The 21235-nt window shown below is 40.5% G+C and overlaps 1 protein-coding gene across 1 annotated transcript; it reads right to left on the reverse strand.

The window, feature by feature from the left end:
- Positions 1-4758: 4758 nt before the first annotated feature.
- Positions 4759-19778, reverse strand: LOC144687837 (RNA helicase Mov10l1-like). Its single transcript, XM_078554363.1, has 6 exons — positions 19694-19778; positions 16702-16889; positions 10836-11001; positions 9722-9834; positions 7520-7710; positions 4759-4876 (listed from the first exon to the last, which is right to left on the reverse strand). Exons 1-6 carry the CDS (start codon positions 19776-19778, stop codon positions 4759-4761), a joined length of 861 nt encoding a protein of 286 aa, XP_078410489.1.
- Between the last annotated feature and the right edge of the window lie 1457 nt (positions 19779-21235).

Consider the following 21235-nt stretch of genomic DNA (forward strand, 5'->3'; position numbering starts at 1 on the left):
CTTGCTTGATGGTACCAAAGTCGATCTCCCTTGCAACTTCCAATCCTTCTTTGTTAGAGAGCACCAAGTTAATTTGTTCAAACTCCTTGTTTGTCACTGAAGGAACTGATAAACTGAAAAACAGCTAGATTTCAAAATGCTGCATTCCTGGAAATTGCAATTTTTCTCCCTCCTTTACAACAACTGGAATTTTATATCATAACACAAAAAAGCAATATTTTGCACCGGCAAGGCGAAGATGGCTGGGGCACGAGCCAGGGTGAGGGTAACATTAGAAGGGGCGTGGGAAAGAGTGAAGGGGACTCACATGGTCTTTAGTGCCTGTGTTTCTCTGTCTCCTGCGCTGTGCTGCAGGAACTTTCTGTTATATATAAAATTTCAGCGGTTTGTGGAGCCCAAATTAATTTGAGCAATAAATTTGAGACTGTGGATTTCAAAAAAAATTTCAAATCATGATGCTTGGGAAGGTTGCAGTATGGTTAATGCATACAAGATGACAGCCATCTCACTGAGGCATCTATCCAGCTAAATGCTTCAATAATGGCCTCTATATACACAACCTTGGATCCTACTGCATTGTCATGCAATACTCCCTGAATTATTGAAGATAGCAGATACAGTCTAAGAATATTACTAAATGCCCCTCAGATGCTGATCCCACCACAGAACGCTGCTGACTACAAAAGTACCTTTGTTTGCCATTAATTTAGTCTTGATAATTGGAATAGTATTTAAATGAAAACTAAGTTTAACCTCCTGCTATGTCATTAATTGAACTGGTATTAAAAATAGGAAGTGATATACAAAATTACTTTAAGGGTACTGAATATCCCAGCACACCAAAAAACACAGTACTGTTATCACTAATGGTGATAAAATGTAGGTTAAACACAATGTTAAAAGCTAAATACTGTGGATGCTGGAAATCTGAAACAAAAACAGAAAATACTGGAAAAACTCAGCAGGACTAACAGCATCTGTGGAGAGAAAAACAGAGTTAACGTTTCGAGTCCATATGTCTCTTCTTCAGAGCTAAAGAGAACTAAAAATGTGATGAAATTTATACTGTTTAAGGGGGGTGGGGTAGAGCAAGTGAAGCTGGATGGAAGGCCAGCGTGAGGTGGGGGCAAAGGAAAGATTGACAAAGATGTCATGAACAAAAGGACAAAGGGGGTGTTAATGGTAGTGGTAAGGGCTAAAGGAGGTGCTGATAGTGGCATTAAGGTCAAAAAGCAGAATGTGATAATAGCAGAACAAGGGTAAGCATTCTTGAAAAGAGCAACATGAACAAGTGACAGATGACCCTTGTGGGGGTGGGGTAGGGGGAGGGGAAAGGCGGTGGGGAAAAAGATTAAAAATAGGATAAAAGGTGGGGATAAAGCAATGAATAAATGAATAAAAATGAAAATAAATTTTTTAAAAAGTGGATAAAAAGTAAACAAATAAAAATACATCCTTTCTCCTAAACAAAAGAGAAAAAGCTGAGGAAGTGGAAACAAGAAAGACAAAGTAATGGCTTCCACATCTCCAACAGACCAGATGGGGAAGAATATTTGGTATCATTTAAAATACTGTTAACTTCATAGTTGTTCTGCAGAATTCTGTGACAGGTTCTGTATTTCATTCCAGTTTAGTTCAACCCAAATCTCTCGATTTGAAATACTCTTTACTAAAGGCTTTTTGTTTCTTCTTAAACTTAATCGGAGCGGAATTCAATTTGAATGTTACCCTGTTTCATTGTACATGTCCTGTAGACACTTTCCACAAAAGCTGAATTACGTAGAAACAGGAACTGTTGCACAGGAGACGACCATATGACAAAGACAGGTTTAGGCTTGATTGCAATTCACAATGTGGTCAAATCATCTGCCAAGATTCACTATCCAAGTCAAGGCTCGTATACAATGGCCATTTCAGCAAGGCACTCGGGAGTGACAAGGAGGAGGAAACATTGGCAGGAGATGAAACAAGATAGTTCAGGAAAGAACGACAAGAATAATGCTATGGTTTTATACCTCATGATGAGGTACAAAACTAAATTGGGAGGGGGAAGGGAAAGAAAGGAGATAGGAGACAATTTTCTCAGAGGCTTTGAACTGCAACAGGAAAGATGTCCTGCTAAACTATGTTCTATACACCATATTTCCCTACAAGATAGGGACAAATAGAGCTCCATAGGAATAACTTGTACGCATCATCATAGACTATGTTTGTAAGAACTTGGGAGGAGCTGCAACAACTACGGGTATTTATTTTTTAAACAATCAACCCAGTTTGTGCCAGTGTGCTCAACAGAATCCTGTCAATCTTTCTGCTTCTATATTGTGGGTATTAAATTCAGTTTGTATGCAGCGCTCCAGTGGTGCAGCAAAACATCCACATATTTCTGAGCAAGTGATTTATCTTCATTTGGATTAATTTTAAACTTGGCCCATACTAACTCATAGCTGACACATTCTGGTCAGCTGAAGAAGGGTGATAAAGACTCGAATCGTTAACTCTGTTTCTCTCTCCACAGATGCTGTCAGACCTGCTGAGTTTTTCTAGCATTTTCCATTTTTATTTATGACACATTCTGGTACTAATCTGCTAATGGGATAACCAAAACAAACAAGAAAAAGGTATCAAGGAAAAAGACAAATCTGTAAGGTATAGTATTTTCAACATCTCTGCATTTAATGCTATATCTTTGTTGATTTGCAGTAGGAAGTTACTCCAGAACCATGAAGGTTTAAATTTCTATCTCTACTTTTGAATCAATTGTGGTATAAGGTACATATACTGATTACTGACTGAACGCTTGGGCCGTATTTCGCTGTCCCGCGTTGGGCAAATCCACCTGGGGCGGCTGAGAATGGAGGCAGGAGAGACCGTAAATTTAAACTTCCCAGATGATTCCCACCAGCCGCCTGTATGAGAAACGTGGTGGGTTGCAACCAGATGGCCACAAGAGTGATGTCGGATTCAGTCTTTTAAGTGCCTACCACAATTTTGAATTTCCCCGAGTTCCCCTACAGTGAGGCAGCTAGGCTCCCAAAGCCTGCGTTAAACATATCAGATCAATCAGTTAGTGAAGCTTGGGGGAAGACCGTTGTGAAGTCAGGAAGCTTTTGACAGATAAGTTTAAAAGGTCTTGCCAACTTCAAATGTCATAACTAGATGCTGGATGATAAACTAAATATGTTTTTAATGCAGTGATTAGTCATAGGGCTCTAGCCTTAAAAAGGCAAGCAATCATTACATTGATCAGTATTGTGCATGTGTTCAGATGCATTAGAGTACTTTCTTCAGTAAATAAAGTGTTCTTCTGCATTCAACAATATTGAGAATCAGATATTAATGCACCAGCTGAACCCTATGCTTTGATTTTATATTGATTTTAAATTCCAGACATCTGTTGAGCCTTTGAAACAGTTGAACAGATGCCTGACCTCTGATTGGAAATCCATCTGTTCAGCCTTTGATAAAAATGAACCAACGTCCATCTGTTTAGGCAACTTCAGACACCATTCTATTGAGTTCTAAAAGGTTTCTTTATACAGCTGTGCCAATGGAATCTGATCTTCAATGCTTGGCTGAGTTCTAAGCCCCACTAATGGATTTAGCTCAGCAGGAGTTGTTTGCATAGCTATGATGGGGGGGGGGGGACTGTGAATTTTGTTTGACAGTTTTATGAGCAGATAATAGGATTAACGTGTTTTGAAGAGGTTTTTGAATGGCTGTTTAATTTGACAGATTTATAAGCACTCAGGAGAGTGCGTTTTTCATGGGAGTTTGAATGGCTGTGTTTTACTGACAATTTCATGAGTGCCTAAGAGAAGCAATTTTTTACAAGTGGAATTTGAATGGACGATGGTTTATTTATTTATCATTTCATTTCATGAGTATTTGAAAAGATTTCCGGTGTTCTTACAGAACTCACGAGTTCTGTCCATTGCGAATACTGGGTGAGCGCATATGAAGGATGTATGGATGGCAGGGAGATATGAGGGGGCATGGAGAGGGCAAAAGATGCAGGCTAGGGGGTGCTAACACTCATCTACAGAACTGGGCTGATGTCCCAGTGAACAGAGGTGGACTCTCTATCTTGTCGACCTTGGCATCCACCTGCATCCATTCCCACAACAGTCATGCTCCGGGAGGTGGCGACCCTGACTTCAGCCAGACCCAAACTCCCTGGGAGGGAAGCAACACGTGCAATGCAATTTCAGTCAGAACCTGGGAACACAACTTTGGGAAATGGCCCAACTCGTGATTCCAGAGCCTATCATGAAAATCTGACCCATAAACTCTGGTAGAAATTTGAGTACCCTTTCAAATTAATTCTGGAATATTTTGCACTGCTACTGGCCATGAAATTACAGTATACACAGCAATGAGTGACTCAAAATGTAAACATTCGTGAAAACAATCATACAACTTTACAAAGCAGTAGGGCAGCCAACTGGGGCAACTCTCTGCAACATCTATCCACTTATTTCCATTCTTCTGTCCTATTTCTAAAGCTTTTAATTACTTGTTTTCAATTATTTATCCACTTTCCCTTTAGATGCAACTATAGATTCTATTTCCACTGCCATTTTTATTAGGGTATTCCATGTTTTAGCAACCATTTAAAGAGTAAAAAAACCCGTCTGTTCTTTTGGTGGCAAAGTAATCAACATCTAGTTTTGAGAAGTTTGTTTGTGTATTTGCTGTTTTACATTAAAACATGAAGACTAAAAGCTTTGGGTGTAAATGAGGAACCATAAATCAGCATTATTTTACGGCAGAAGCCTCAAACAGAAAAATAGTCCACAGAGCGATTTCTCTCTTTTCTAGAAATATTGAAGAAAGGAAAGCAATGACGAATAAATCCCTATTTTGAGCTGTCAACCTGGTGAAGTTACAACACAGGACTACAGTATATCAAACAGTGGAAGCAACAAGCGATGGACAGAGCTAAGCGATCCCACCACCAACAGGTCACATCAAAACTCTGCAGTCCTGCCATATCCAATCGTGAATGGTGGTGGACAATTGAACAACTAACCACAAATATCCCCAACCTCGATGATGGGGGAGCCTAGCGTCAGTGCAAAAGTGAAGGCTGAGGCACTTGCAGTCATCTTCAGCCAGAAGTGCCAAGCAGATGATAGATCTCAGCCTCCTCCTAAGGTTCCCCAGAATCACAGATGCCAGTCTTCAACCAATTTGACGAGCCCACATGATAAAAAGAAATGGCTGAAGGCAGTGGAGAGAGATAAAGCTATAGGCCCTGACAACATCCCAGTAGTACTAAAGACCTGTGCTCCAGAACTAGCTGCACCTCTAGCCAAGCTGTTCCAGTACAGCTACAACATTGGGATCAACCTGACAATGTAGAAAATTGCCCAGGTATGTCTATCCACAACAAGCAGAATAAATCCAATCCAGCCAATTACACTCCATCAGTCTATTCTCGATCCTCGATAAAGTGATGGAAGGTGTTGTTGACAGTGCTAACAAGCGGCACTCGCTTAACAATAACCTGATCACTCAAGTATCCAGCTTGGGGTTGTTGGAAGCCATCTCAGTCCCAGGACATCACTGCAAGAGTTCTTCATGATAATGTCCTACGCCCAACCATCTTCAGCTTTATCAACGAACTTCTCCCCATCATGAGGTCAGGAGTGGGGATGTTCGCTGATAATTGAAGTGTTCAATATCATTAGCGACTCTTTGAAATTCTGGAACTGTGTCCATATGCAGCATGACCTGGACAACATTCAGATTTTGGCTGATAAGTGGCAAGTAACATTAACACTACAAAAGTCCCAAGCAACGACCATCTCCAAACTAACCATCTCCCCTTGACATTTAACGGGATTACCATCGCTGAATTCACCCCCAACCATAAACACCCTGGGGAATGCCATTGACCAGAAACTTAACTGGATTAGACATATAAACACTGTAGCTACAAGAGCAGGCCAGAGGCTGGGAATTTCACAGCAAATAACTCAGCTCCTGACTCCCCATAGCCTGTCCACTATCTACAAGGCACATGTCAGGAGTGTGATGGAATATTCTCCACTTGCCCGGATAGGTGCAGCTTCAATAACACTCAAGAAGCTTGACACAATCTAGGACAAAGTAGCTTGCCTTAAACAACCATTCACTCCCTCCACCACCAACATAGGCAGTAGTGTGCATCATATACAAAATGCACTACACTGCAGCAACTCACTAAACCTCTTTCAACAACACCTCCTAAACCCATGACCTCTACCACCTAGAAGGACAAGGGCAGCTGACGCATGAGAACACCACCACCTGCAAGTTCCCTTCAAGCTACACATCTTTCTGATTTGGAATGATATCGCCGTTCCTTCGTTGTCACTGTATCAAAATTCTGGAACTCCCTCCCTAACAGCACTGTGGGTGTACCTACACCACATGGACTGCAGCGGTTCAAGAAGGCAGCTCACCACCACCTTCCTAGGGCATTTAGGGATGAACAATAACAAATGCTGGCCTAGCCAGCGATGCTGATATCCCATCCCATGAAAACATAAAAAGACAAGGAGCCTGGCAGCCCTGGCAACAACCCAAACTGAATATTGGTGAGCAGATTATTGCTGTGTAAGTGCTGCTTTATAGCTCTGACAATGACACCTTTCATCACTTTACCGATGATCGAGAGTAGACTGATGGGGCGGTAACTGGCCGGATCAATTCCCTTTAAAAGATTACCAATTGACGGACCGTTAATGGACTATTTTAACCTGAAAAGACTGTACACAAATTGGTTCTGAAGGCAAAACTTTAAAACTGATCGAGCGAAACTAGCACATAGCAAAGTATTCAGTGGGCAGGATTTTCCGGTCGTTGGGCGGGCACAGTGGACGGGCCCGGGAGCGGCTGTGAAACGGTCTGCTGCCCACGATTTCACGCTGGCCTGCTAATCAATGGCCAGCCAGCGTGAAATGCGCGCTGAGGAGCTCAGCGCTGCCAGGGTGTGGGCAGGAGGGGTGCGAGCGCAGAAGTCTGCGCATGCACGAGAGAGCAAGATCTGAAAGTTCCCCGAGGGCACAGAGCTGCCTCAGGGAGCTGAAGAATTGTTAGACACAAAAATAAATATTTTAAAAATGAGAGAAACATGTTCCCACATGTGGCTCAGTCACACGAAGAGGAACATGTTTAAAATTTTCTTTTTTTTAAAGAATTACTTCTGGAAATCTCATCCCACCCACGGATGAGGTTTCATAAAAAATCCAAAGGCCGCCTGGCCGATTCGCCCGCCCACCAACCTAATGATTAGACGGGCAGAGAAAAACAAATTAATTACCTGCTTAAGGGCCTTACTAGGCCTTTTAAGTGTCAGCGGGTGCGCTGCCGACTCTTGCGCGTGTCTGCCAACTGAAAGATCGCACAATGACGTCGGGATGTTCGCCCGACATCATCGTGCGTGATTTTACACCCAATCGGGTCGGGTGCACACCCGCCCGCAGGATGTAAAATTCTGCTAAGTGCAATTGCAAAGATGATTAAACCATACCTTTCTTTCTCTGCAGGTGCGATGCATAAAGCTCTCCATTGATATAAAGACTGATTACTTTCAATAATCACAAGATTGACCAAATCATCCTTTTTGGGTACATAATAGTGTGGTAGCTGGAGAGAATCAAGTGTGAAAAATACAACGTCATCCACTACACCACTGCGATGAAGAATTCTGGATATTGGTACCTTCAAACAAGAAACATAGCAATAACTTTGAATAGTTTATAATAACCTCTTGTATAGCAGGGCAGAATTTAAGATTTACTAGAGAAAATGTTATATTAACACAAATGTGGACGTCCGGGTTATGCAGAATGGAATTACATTCACATTGATCAGTAACTTTCCTTGCAATCTAGCAGCAACCATTTTGGTTAGACCATATTGTATACAGTTCTGGTGCCCATATATACAAAGGATATAGAAGCATTGGAGAGGATGCAAAAAAAAAAACCCCAAAACATTTACAAGGCTGATACCAGAACTGCGAGCATATACCTATTGGTAGATGAACAGGTTGGGTCTCTTTTGAGGGGTGATCTTATAGAGGTATTTAAATTTGAAAGGTTTTGATGGAGAGAGAGCGCGTGTAAGAGGGGCAGATGTTTTCACTTGTGGGTAAGAGCAAAACTAGACCCCATCAAAATAAGACAGCTACCATGAAATCAAATAAAAAATTCATGAGAAACATCTTCAGTCAGAGTGGCGAGAATGTGGAACTCACTATCACAGGCAGGAACTGAGGCAAATTATATAGACGTATTTCAGGGGAAGCAAGATAACCATATGATAGAGAAGGGAATAGAGGATTATGCTGATAGCGATAAATGAGGAAGGATGGGTGGAGGCTGGGCCAGAATACAAATGCATGGACTAGCTGGCCATATAGCCTACTTCTGTACACCTCACTTCCGTCACCATTTCCTGCAATGCAGAAATAAATTCAGGACTTCATTCATCATCGAAGTTGCTTTGCAGGAGTCTATTGCTTATCCTCACTCGGTCACTATACCACACCCTCTTTTCTTCTCCTTCATTTCCTTTTACTTTCTTTTTTTTCTCCTTGCATTTCTGTTTAAAGCTTTCTCTTTATTTAAAAAAAAAGGAAGGCTTCCCTCACATTTTTTTTCCTACTGTGTAGGAAAGGTAGCAGTCCAAAAAGAAACCACAGAGTTCAGGAAGGGGTTCAAACCTTAAAAAGTCATTGACAGGGTCATGGTCCTGTTGGGGATACTGCGAACTATTTTCCTGGGCATCTGGGTCAGGGGTCAATGAACCGACCCAAGCATATTGTCGCTGTGCATGCTTGGAGAGGGAGGGGTGCTGACTATAAAGCGACTCCCTGTAGTTTCTACACTAGAGTGAAAAACACCAGCAATTAGACTCTGCACATACATCAAATCTTACACCACAAAACAGTCAATTTGCTTTTAAAGAGCTATCTAATAATCAGTTCCACACTCCAGCTCTTTCCCCATAACCCTGCAAATTTTTCCTTTTCAAGTATTTATCCAATTCCTTTTTGAAAGTTACTTTTGTTTCCACAATCCTATTAGATCATAGTAACACAAATTGCATTAAAAATTTTTTTCTTTTGTCTGTTATTCTGGGCAGAGCATGCAGAAGAGACAGCCACGCAGTGATTTCTGGGGATTCCTGCGTTATACAAAACCATAGCAGTTCTATGATTGCCAGGCAAACCATGTACAAATTGTGACTGTTACTATTATTTTTTTTTTGCCAGGGAGAGGGTGCAGGCTGTTTAGGGGCCTGGCTGAGTAAACTGCACTGTTTGTTAAATGGGAAAGGTTTAAAAGAGGGACATTTTTAAAGTGAAAGCTGCAGGTATATTTATGTTTAAAAAAATATATAAATCCAAGCATACGGAGTGTGTCCAGAGCATGTAAAAATAGTCCTGCTATAAATCCAACAGGTATTTAATTGCATTTATTTGCAGATGCAACGTATGCTGAGTGTGCCCAGGATATATGGAAATACTCCTACTATAAACATAATGGATAAACATATCTGCAGAAATATTTTGCTGAATGCTCTAGCAGGAAGGAAAGCAATTCAAGGGCATGAAATATAAATGACCCTTTAGTCCATAGTATTGAATCAATTTATATTTTGAAATTACAAAATTTTGCAGTTTATTTTTTTTAAAAGAGTCACTGCGTCTTTAATGAGCACTTACTTTATCTACTCTTTTATATCTAAGGGGCTTCACACCGTAGGCTTGACTTTTCCAAGTTGTTTGTTCAATAGAATATTGTGCCTGTACCCAGTCACCTTTATAGGGCTGGAAACCTGCAAAACAAGTAAGTAGCACTTTTGGCACACACACCTAAACATTGAGTGTCCAAATAGATGTAAGCAAAACCCCCAATGACTAAAACACAAGAGCTCAGAGCAAGCCTTCACGTTTTAATTATGGATAATTTTCAGCTGTGGACTGGTGCACAGTACATAGTATTTTCAGATCGCGCCAAATTATTCACTTAGCACCCCCAGCATCATCAAAAAAGAGACTGCTTCTCAGCCTGGACAATCACAGCCTAGAGCTGACAGAACATAGTGTCGTTGACTAGCTGTGCCACATTTGTTAAGCCTTGAATTAGAAGTCTGTCAGAGGTGCAGCACAGAAAGGAGCACATTTGGTAGTTTCCTATCTGGGGAGCAGGAATCTGACAGCAGGAAAGGAGTGAAATTGGGGCTCATCTAGTCTCTGTGGCCAGTACCACATGAAGAGATTTATTTTTCCACAAGGTCGTTATGAAAGCTATGTATTAGGATTTACTGATAGCTTTAACAAGTTTTATTTTCGTGTTGCAACTTCTATTTCTAGTATGTACATACATACGTACGTATGAATAGTGCTAATCATTTGCTAATGATGTTCCCCACACAAATCGACCATGTCAGACGACCACTGAATTAGAGTCATTCTACACAGATATTCTTTCGAGCAGGAGTTATAACATCCAATCGGGAAATGCAACCCTAGAAAATCATCCCTGCTTCTTACCCAAAGGGGAGATGGATATCAGTGTGCAAACACAAAGCTTACTGGGTGAACACAATCAAGGAGTTATGCATTTCTTTAGAAAATATTTTTACTCCGGTAATGCAGTACTTAATGACAAAAATGAACAAAACTAATTTATAAAGTTTGGACATACCCTACATTCAATACATTCATCTTTCAATAAAATATGTAATGCACCTTCAACTGGTACAGCGAACACTGAAGGAATTTGTAAAGCTAATTATATGTGACTTTGTAAAAAAAAAGATTGCTGCACTTTTACCTTCACATACATCTGCCATGGAGAAATAAGTAGTTTCATTAATGTAGCCACCATCCTTGGTGCATGAAGTTACAATGCCCATCAGATTGAGAGTCTCTCTTTCTGCTGGAGGATTTGAGCACATACCACAAGTACCATCATCCCACTGACTAGTTACAGGTTCCACCTGCAATTAAAAAAGTGCCATAGGTGTAAGAAAATTCCATTCTGTTGGGTATTTGTACAATTTACACCAAACACACACTTATTTTTTAGAATCAGCAACAGCAATTAAAAGTCAAATTTTCAAGAATTGCCTGTTTTTGTACATTTGCAATTTAAAACCATGTCAGCGATAGTAACACTTCAAACACAATTTGCGCAAGTAACCTACAAAGCATGTGCTTGTATGTAGTTGTACAGTACTTAAAAAAAAAAAATTTCAGAAAATAGTTGTCTCCCAAATTGGTTGTACAAACTTAGGCAGTTACCCAATTTACCTTAGTTTCAAACCAATATTACCAGATTTTCATTTCAAACTGAAGCAAATTATAGACAATTTACGAAAATCAAAGGTAAATAATCCAGAAGAGGGGGCAGAAATGAACTGGACTTAACATGAGAGGGTGGGTGTTGACACATTCTTTCTTCTGGAACCAGATGTTTAAGCCTGCCCAGTCAGATGGGGAGATGATGGCAACTGTAATAATTTTACCACAAGTTCAAATAGATAAGACTCTTCTAATTCTTTCAGAATATCAACCTCGCCACCTTCCCCTTTGCAATAATAAACTACCTGAACAGTTTAATGTCTCACTTTAAGGACACCTCGTTCCTTAAAGTCAAGTTCTTCTGTACCAGCTGAATTTAACATGACAAACTAGCAAGTTCAAAGCAGCAGGTCCTCTGCGGAAAATGAAAAATAAAACCACATACAGCCTGGACAACCAAAATCTGGCTGCCTGAAACTCAGAAAATGGACATTTTTGGAAATATTCTATTTGATACTCAGTTAAATGAAATTCAGACTTATCCAAATATTGGGACAATTTGGCGAGGCACTAGTTCTCAGTAGTGCACCGGACTAGTTATTGGCTTCACCGTTTTGTTTACAGTGGCGTGGTGGGCTAGTTCCCCTGCTCCAAGTCAACCTGAACGTTTCTCAACCCCCATCCGACCCGACCAACCTTCTGACCCGAACCACTTTCAGCAAGCAGTTAAGACACAAATGGTATGTTGGGCTTCATTGCGAGACGACTTGTGTGCAGGAGCAAGGTATCCTACTGCGGCTGTGCAGGGCCTTGGTGAGATCACACTTGGAGTATTGTGTGCAGTTTTGGTCACCTTACCTAAGAATGGATATACTTGCCATAAAGGGATGTAGCAAAGGTTCACCAGACTGATTCCTGGGATGGCAGGATTGTCTTATGAAAAGAGGCCTGTATTCACTGCAGTTCAGAAGAATGAGAGGAGATCTGATTGAAACATATAAAATTCTGACAGGGGTGGACAGACTGGAAGTAGGGTTAATATTTCTTCTGGCCGGTTTTTGGGGGGGGTGTTTAGAACAAAGGGTCACAGACTCAGGATATGGGGTAGACCATTTAGGAATGAGATGAGGAGAAACTTCTTCACTAAGAGGGTGGTGAACCTATTGAATTCTCTACCACAGAAGGCTATTGAGGCTACGTCACTGAATATATTTAAGGAGGAAATAAATAGATTTCTGGACTCTAAAGGTGTCAAGGGGTATGGGGAGAGCACAGGAGTACAGCGTTGAGATAGAGGAACAGCCATGATCATATTGAATGGTGGGGCAGGCTTGAAGGGCTGAATGACCTACTCCTATTTTCTATGTTTCTATACTTTATTACAAAATTATTCATTCTTTTTCAAACTTAATGCATACATTACATTTTATTCTTTTTCATACTTTATGTCAATTCATCGAATTTGGCCTAGGATAGGCTACCTGATTTTATTGTCCAAAATCTGAAATCTGGCAGAGTCTCAAACCCTAGGGTGCCGGGTTTTGGACATGGGACCTGTACTGGTGTAGCTGGGGGTTTCTTCCATAGTTGGGACCAAGGGGAATTGCTAAGAATATATGGGGATTACTTGCACATTAGAACCATGCAATAACACACCTCATCTAACAGTGATGCTTCCCAATGACCAAAAGCTTGCAGTCTCTTCTCCAGCTCTTCCCCCTCTCACCTTGATGAGCCCCCAGTGATAGAGAAAAAGTCTGCTCGTGCAAAGATATACATAGATAAATGCATTTGAATAACATATAAATGTAATGAGGCTGCACCTGAAGCAATTACAAACAGATTACGTGACTGACTTTTTATAGTACAATCTATCACCAAAAATCAAGAAGCAAGTATTTTTCTGGCCAACAGCAGTGTTTTCTCTAAATTAGCTGTCATCATGGATAACAGGAACATCTGTAGACGACTTGTTAGGGCATGACATTTCATATTTGGCCAGACATAGTAATTCCAATAGTGAGATCCTTAGAATCACAGAAATTCTAACATCATTAAAAAAAATACTTGGTCCACTGTGCCAATGCTTGCTGTACACTGGAGCCATGTACCTGAATCCCATTTCCATGTTCGCTCTGTACTCCCTCTATCCCTCGATATATTTCTGCAAGTTTTCACCTGGTTCTCTGTTATTTAGCATCACAGTTTCAATAGGCATGTGCGGTAATGCATTTCATATTCGAATAACGCCGTGGATTAAAAAAAGTGTCAAACCCCACCCTTTCATAGCAATGAGGACAATCTTTCTATATTTATCTTCTCAAACCTCTTCAAAATGTTGAATACTTTGATTAGGTTCCACTTTAGTGTTCGTTTTAATAAAAGCAAAATATTGCAGATGCTGGAAATCTGTAATAAAAACTGCAAGTGCTGGAAAAACACAGCAGGTCTGGCAGTATCTGTGAAGAGAGAAACAGAGTTAACGTCTTGAGTATAATATGATTCCTCATCGGAACTGGAGAGAGATAGAAACGTGATGGGGTTTATGCTGTTGCAAAAGGGGGGAGGGTCAGGTAGAACAAAAAAGGCAGGTCAGGGATCGGTTACAGGGTGGGAGAGACTGGACTCGAAACATTAACCCTGTTTCTCTCTCCACAGATGCTGCCATTCCTGCTGAGTTTTTCCAGCACCCTCTGTTTCTATTAGTGTTAGCTTTCTATGCTTCACTGGATATCTGAGCTGTTGTTCTTAAGCTGTTGTTGGTCTTAAAAGAGGTGGCTAATGAGGTAGTCGATGTGTTGGTGTTAATTTTCCAAAATTTGCTAGATTCTGGAAAGGTTCCATCAGTTTGGAAAATAGCAAATATAACCCCTCTATTCAAAAAGGGAGGGAGGCAGAAAACAGGAAACTATAGGCCAGTTAGCTTGATGTCTGTCATGGGGAAGTTATTAGAATTGATCATTAAGTGGGGTTATAGCTGGGCACTTCAAAGAGCTCAAGGCAATTGGGAAGAATCAGCATGGTTTCGTGAAAGGAAAATCATGTTTAACCAATTTATTGGAGTTTTTTGAAGGAGTGACATGCGCAGTGGATAAAGAGGAGTCTGTAGACATGCTGTACTTGGAATTCCATAAGGCATTTGATAAGTTGCCACATCAAAGATTATTACGGAAAATAAAAGCATGGACAGGAGATTGGCTGGCTGTCAGAAAGCAGAGAGTATGCATAAATGGGTCATTTTCTCATTGGCAGGATGTGACAAATGGAGTCCCACAGGGGTCTGTACTGGGGCCTCAGCTTTTTACATCAATGACTTAGATGAGAGGAGTGAAGACATGGTAGCTAAATTTGCAAATGACACAAAGATAGGTAGGAAAGTATCTTGTGAAGAGGGCATGAGGTTGCAGATGGATATAGATAGTTTGAGGGAGTGGCAAAGATCTGGCAAATGGAGATTAATGTGGGAAAATGTGAAGTTGTTCACTTTGGCAGGAAGAACAAAAAAGCAGAGTATTGCGTAATTGGAGAACGACTGCAGAGTTCTGAGATGCAGAGGGATCTAGGTGTTCTAGTACATAAGTCACAAAAAGTTAGTATGCAGGTACAGCAAGTAATTAAGGCGGCTAATGGAATCCTTTATTACGAGAACGATTGAACATAAAGGTAAGGATTTTATGCTTCAGTTATACAGGGTATTGGCGAGATCATACCTAAAATACTGTGTGCAGTTTTGGTCTCCTTATTTAAGGAAGGATGTAAATGCATTTGAGGTGGTTCAAAGGAGGTTTACTAGATTGATAACTGGAATGAGTGGGTTATCTTATGAGGAAAGGTTGGACAGACTGGGCTTGTTTCCACTGGAGTTTAGAAGAGCGAGGGGTGATTTGACTGAAGTATACAAGATCCTGAACGGCCTTGACCAGGTAGATGTTGAAAGGATGTTTTCTCTTGTGGGTGAGACCAGAACTAAGTAGCACTGTTTTAAAGTGAGGGGTCGCCCTTTTAGGAAGAGATGAGGAGAAATTTTTTCTGAGGGTTGTGTGGCTTTGGAATTCTCTGCCTTAGAAGGTGGTAGAGGCGGGGTCATTGAATATTTCTAAGGCAGAGGTACATAGATTCTTGTTAGGGAATCAAAGGTTATCGGGGTTAGATGGGAATCTGGAAATCGACACACAAGATCATCAGCCATGATCTTATTGAATGGCAGAGCAGGCTCGAGAGGCCGAATAGTCTACTCCTGTTCCTATTTCTTATTACCTGCAGTCATATAGGCAGCTGGATGTAATGGAGAATTAATCTGGTTGAAAAATTCAACACCAGTTCTAACAATAAAGCAATTGCATAAAACCATCTCACTTAACATCTTATATTGGATAAACATTCTTGATAATCACTATTCTAAGCATCAACTTTGTACACTGGTTACCAATTTTTGTGGTGTGGAAAACTCATTCCAAGAGACTTTCATACAACAACAAATTGTCCTTAGAGAGCTTCGTTAACCTTAAAAACACCATCTCAAGGCTCTTCATAGATACAATCAGTGATAGATAATTGAGTGAATGTCAAAGCTGATGGTGCAGTAATGGGAAGAGAAACCAGCAAAAGATGCTACAGCTATACTTGTTTAGATAAGTGTGGAATCAAGCAAGGGCAGTTCTGAAGGGCGCTGGAGTGCAGGCACTGGAGCAGGATTGTGTGGCCAACTAAGCTAAAGGTAGCAGAGAAGTTAGAGAGTGATCAGTGACAACGCACCATGCTTCAACTCAGAGAATGTTGTTTGTAACTTTGGTTAGAGCTGTTTTGGTGCTGTGGGACACATGGGTAAAAATTTGGGAGATGACAGCACATTCGAGGGCTTGGGAGATGGAGTGGTAGCTTGCAGCACAGACAGAGGTGTCGAGGGTGGGGCATTTTGAGGGGAGGGATGATGACAGTGGTCTTGAAAGCAATTCAAAATGGCTTCACTCCAGCACTATAAAGTTGGGAGTAGGGAATGTGCAAGAACCCTACCCCAAACAGGTAAGCACAATCTGATGAAGGTACATACTTGACAGATCATAACATGTCTTTTCTCTTTACAGAGGCAGAATGAGCAGTATGTATTTCCAGCATTTTCTGTTTTTATTTCTGATTTCCAGCATTCGTAGATTTTCCTATTAATTTGAGAAGGAGAGAATGGTGACCTTTCTGTATGGAAGCAAACTCTGGGGATTCTCTAATCGTTACGCTGAAACAAAGATGATGTTCATTTCTATTTTACACTAGTTTTGCAATTCAAGAATTATATCCAGCGTGAACTAACGCACATAATATTTGTTAGAAATTTTAAACTCTACATTTCAAAGTTCATTCTTTCATCAGGAGAGTAAGTGACCATTTGTATCACATCTCACCTTGACTGCTTTCCAACCTCCTGAGGTCTCATTCTTTTGGGCTACTATGTTCACCTTCTGGCCAACTTGCAAAGGCATACCTCCCAGCACGTCGTTAGAAGTGAAGTAGATGGAATCATCAACTAAACCATATTTACCACAAAACCTGGTCACAGTAGCTCCAAGTACATTTTTATACTCTGTACAATCTAAAAAAAACATTTGGAAAGTTAGTTATACTGCTGGTACCAGTCAACCATTTATACACATTAATACTAACAACATGACAGGATCAGAAAATCCGCTTTTTTATCATTAAAGTTAACTGCTTATTTCATTTCATGCTCAAAATCCTGATCTCACCTGATAGTTTACTGGCTGCAAGCACCAACTGCCCTGTTTAGCATTAAACCATATTAGATCAAAACATTCAGAGTTCAATTCCTGCTTTGTATTGAGTTAGCTGATCTCAGCTGGGATAGCATTTGGACTTCTGCACCAACTTTGGTGTCTTTTAGCTAAAGAAAATTAAAAACAGCCAAGGCTTGCACTCCTGATTGACATTGTCCATTGTCCCTTGCTGGAATGTAAACACACATATGCAAATAAGTCAGTGTACACATCAGGTGGGAACAGGATGGCCGAGTTACCTTCATTGTTGAATAATTTACCTGCAGCAGATCACACAAGGTCAAGCAATTTATCATCTGCTGATGAAAATCATACAGCTTTGTGGCTATAAGAAGACAGCAGCTAATGGACAGTGCACTGGCAATGGTTATTTATTAAAAACAATGGTTCCTTTTTGTGTGAGCATCAAGTTGAATAAACAATCAGTTGATCGAGATTGAGGAGGAGGAGGAGAGCAGCTGGATGCAGCTGAATGGGGCAGTGAATGGTTACCATAGGAATGACCATGCAGAAGAGGAGGGGGGAGAAAATGAATACAGGCTACCAGCTCAGATAAGAACTGACCATCTGCAACCCAAAACCTACCAAAACGCATTAGTTTGAGTAATTTGCCATCGATTTTGTCCTTGGCCACTCTAATTCTGCCACAAGTGGTTCCAAAACATTCTTGTCCAAATTGTGCATTTAGCCTAAGATTATTATTGTGTTTTATGACAATTATTTTACATTCTCTTAGAAATACTAGAGTACTGAGCCATTCAAGGTAAATATAACCATGGGCAAATGTTGCATGATCAAAACTTCAAGAATACATTCAACCAGAGTTGGAAGACTAAAAGTTAGCGCCTTTTAGGACAGGAAAAAATAATAATGCACCTTCAAGTAGAAGCTTTTGCACTGGTTTGTAACAAACATGTTAAATATGATAGAAATTCTAATATAATCTCAAACTCTTATGGTGTTATGATCCCGGACCAGACCCCCAAATTTATGTTACGATCTGGCTATGGACCAGTAACGTTTTATTTAAAGTAGACAAAGTTTGAGATCCCAGATATTTGCTAAGAGTATGAAGCCATAAGATTTCAGTTTTTGAATAAAATAACTTTTGTGACTGTACAGTAAAGCTAAAATAATTTACAATATCTATACTCTAACATTCAGAATTACCATGAGGTAAATGTGAATTAACAGGCAAACTTTAATCAAACACACCACACTGCACAATAATTGGCAGATAGATCTCATGGTTTTCTCGGCAACTCACCCAGACGTCAGCATTTACTGAGTTACACAATCTCGTAAAATTCAGTCTCCCTCTGAGGGATTCCAAATTTTTCACTTTCCAAGATCAAGTCTCTTAATTCCCTCAAAGTTGTTCCAACTTAGACTGCCTCAATGACCACTCACCTCCCAGGGTTTCAATCTGGATTCCCGTGTGCACTCCAGCACCACTCTCAGGCACAACTCCAGCTCTTCAGCCATACTGAGCGGAACATCACTACTCCAAAGAGTTACCTTTAACCCAATGGTCCGCAGCACAAAGTCAACAACCTTCCACTGCCGTTTCCGCTCTCCAGGACTTCTTCTGAGCCCGCACTATCTGGAGTGTCAAATCCCCCAACAACACTTTCACTGCTTGGAGCCTCTTTCTTTGCTCCAGTTCCCGGTGGTTATATCCTCCTGTTGACTCCTTCCCTGGTTCTCCCCTCTCTCTGGGACCTCACCCTGGGTTCCCTTTACCTCTCTGGGACCCCTCCCTGTCCCGGGACTCCTCTGTATTATGAAGCATCATTCCTGGGTCCCATGTTATGGCTTTCGTGCCTTTTTCTCACACAGGCACCCTTGGCACTTGTCTCCAGCCTGAAGGTCTCATAATGCTGAACAGCGCACGCTCAGCCCACTACCACTTTCCACATATGTGGAAACCCCCAAGGCATGTTGGGACATGTAGTTCCCGACCTCAAGTTCCTATGTCTTGATATAGTGTTCTTAAATATTCTTGAAACATATTTCATGCCCTACACAATTTGTGCATAGGAGTTACTGACATGAGGAATGCAAACAATTGGAAGATTACATAAATTCAAAAGATTGAATGGGAAGAACACCAATCAAAACTAGAAGTAGAACTGCTTGAAGAACCCACTGCCTTCCATTTACTTTATACACTGCAGAATTAGAATGAATTTTTAAATATTTCAGACCAAAACTACATAGGTTACCAAATTTCTTTGTTCTTATGCATGCTCACATATAAAGAATATAAATCATTCACAATTTGTTTGAAATTATATCTGTAATCACTGCCCACTTTTATTTACCATACATTATCTATGAAGTAAAAACTGATAAAACATGCACAAGCAGCAAATTAATTAAACTCAAGTATGCTTCTCACTTACTATTGACAATGGTATGCAATAAATGCAGAGCATGCTTGTTGAGTGTGTGAGGCGATATCATTTAGTTGAAAGCAACCATATTTCAATAATACTGATGTGTGTGATTAATACTAGTGAGAGATTATATACACATTGTTGTTATTCATTAAAAGTAAAGACAATTTTTCCCTTTAACAATATTGAACAAAATTCAGTACCTGCAGTTTCATATTTATCCTGTTCCAAATCATCATCAGCTTTCCTCCAGAAGAAGGCCGCAGCTTTCAATAAGAGGGAGAGCATTGCCGGTGTTTTTTCAAAGCTTTTTTCAATATATCTAAATTGGAGAGAAAATCTTAATACTGACAAAATATCTCCCTAGCTGAGCTTACATCATGAAAGAAATACTTGACTGACCTTTAAACTATACAAATTTCTGCATATGAAGGTAATTTATTACTGTGCAAACAGAATGCTTCAGAGTGACATAGTTGCAGCCAAGGTACTTGGCCAGTTGGTTGATGACAGGAGTATTACGAAAGTCAGGTAACTCATTTCTGTCACAGCACCATTATGTGTTACTGTTGTTACAACTACATGAGGGGGGGCGGGTATGAAATGGCTCCCCTATTCTCCTAAGCCAGGTTTGACTGTAATAGGGTTTGTGATTTTATAGAGAAAGTGCTTCACCAATTCTGTAAGAGTCCCGCTCTTATGCTTTGAGGTTGTAAAGAATTATTCAGGCAGTTTTTTCCTTAGGTTAGACAAAGATTAAGAAAAGTATATTGAAACTATTTCATGAGCTAAAAGAAACTAGGTAAATCGGGACCACCATTCAACTGGGCACACACACAAACACACACACACACAAATGGCAGAGAATATTCCAGATAAATTCTATTAGCTCATGTCTGCTGCAGTTATTGTTTCAGAACAATTGATTACATTTTGATGTCCATCTCAGAAACATTTGAAAAGTCTCAGGACGGTGTAAATCAACAGGGGATGGGGTCTTTCACGCTCCCCAGGAGGTCGAGTGTCTATTTTCATCCTGCTTGGTGGAATGCAAAAATGTGTGTATTGCAGCAGTCTGGGCAGCTTTGTCATTGTCTGCAGGGGGTTCCAGTTTTTTTAAAAATACAGCTAAAACATAATTTAGAAATTGTACCTTTGAAAAGCACATCCTTGTTACACCGCGCTTTGATGGTAGAGACCCTGTTCTCATGTGGGCACAGCCATTTTGTATTGTTCATTGTACTGTTCGATTCTGTGGTTGCACTAAAGCTCAATGTTTTTATCTAAACACTTGACAGTGAGATCCAATTTATGTGCCAATCTAAAGGTAAATACATGCTACTGGCATCGTAGTAGTGCTGGAACATTTTTACACCTCTCACAGAAAATTGGTGAGTTTATGCGGCAAACACACATCAACATTAATCTCTTAGTCCACAGTGTTGTGGCACAGGAACAACGGAAACTATAGCAGCCATGGATTGGGCACCGAAGCTTGGGGAAAAAAAATTGAGCCAGTCATTCATTTGATCATTAGGTTCTGATGCCAACCTACAATTTGACATTCGATCCTAACTTTGCCCCCTTCCTCGTTGATGGTTTCACCTGGGAGAAGAAAACAAAGACTGATTCTCTTCATAGAATCAGAGACACAGGTGATGATGGGATGTCTCCAGGACTCTTTGCTCAAATGCATACTTGTTGGACGCTGACGCTAGGGCGGATAGTGAATTGCTGCCTTATGG

This window comes from Cetorhinus maximus, chromosome 12 (genome assembly GCF_964194155.1).
Source record: "Cetorhinus maximus chromosome 12, sCetMax3.hap1.1, whole genome shotgun sequence".
NCBI lineage: Eukaryota > Metazoa > Chordata > Chondrichthyes > Lamniformes > Cetorhinidae > Cetorhinus > Cetorhinus maximus.

Bases quoted from the DNA above. Each gene is read 5' to 3' on its own strand.
- LOC144687837 (XM_078554363.1), bottom strand. From the start codon at position 19,778: ATGCTCTCCCTCTTATTGAAAGCTGCGGCCTTCTTCTGGAGGAAAGCT. The intron at 16,890-19,693 runs GTACTGAATTTT...TGTTTTTTTTAG, and splicing joins GGATAAATATGAAACTGCAG to ATTGTACAGAGTATAAAAAT. The intron at 7,711-9,721 runs GTAAGTGCTCAT...TCTTGTTTGAAG, and splicing joins GATATAAAAGAGTAGATAAA to GTACCAATATCCAGAATTCT.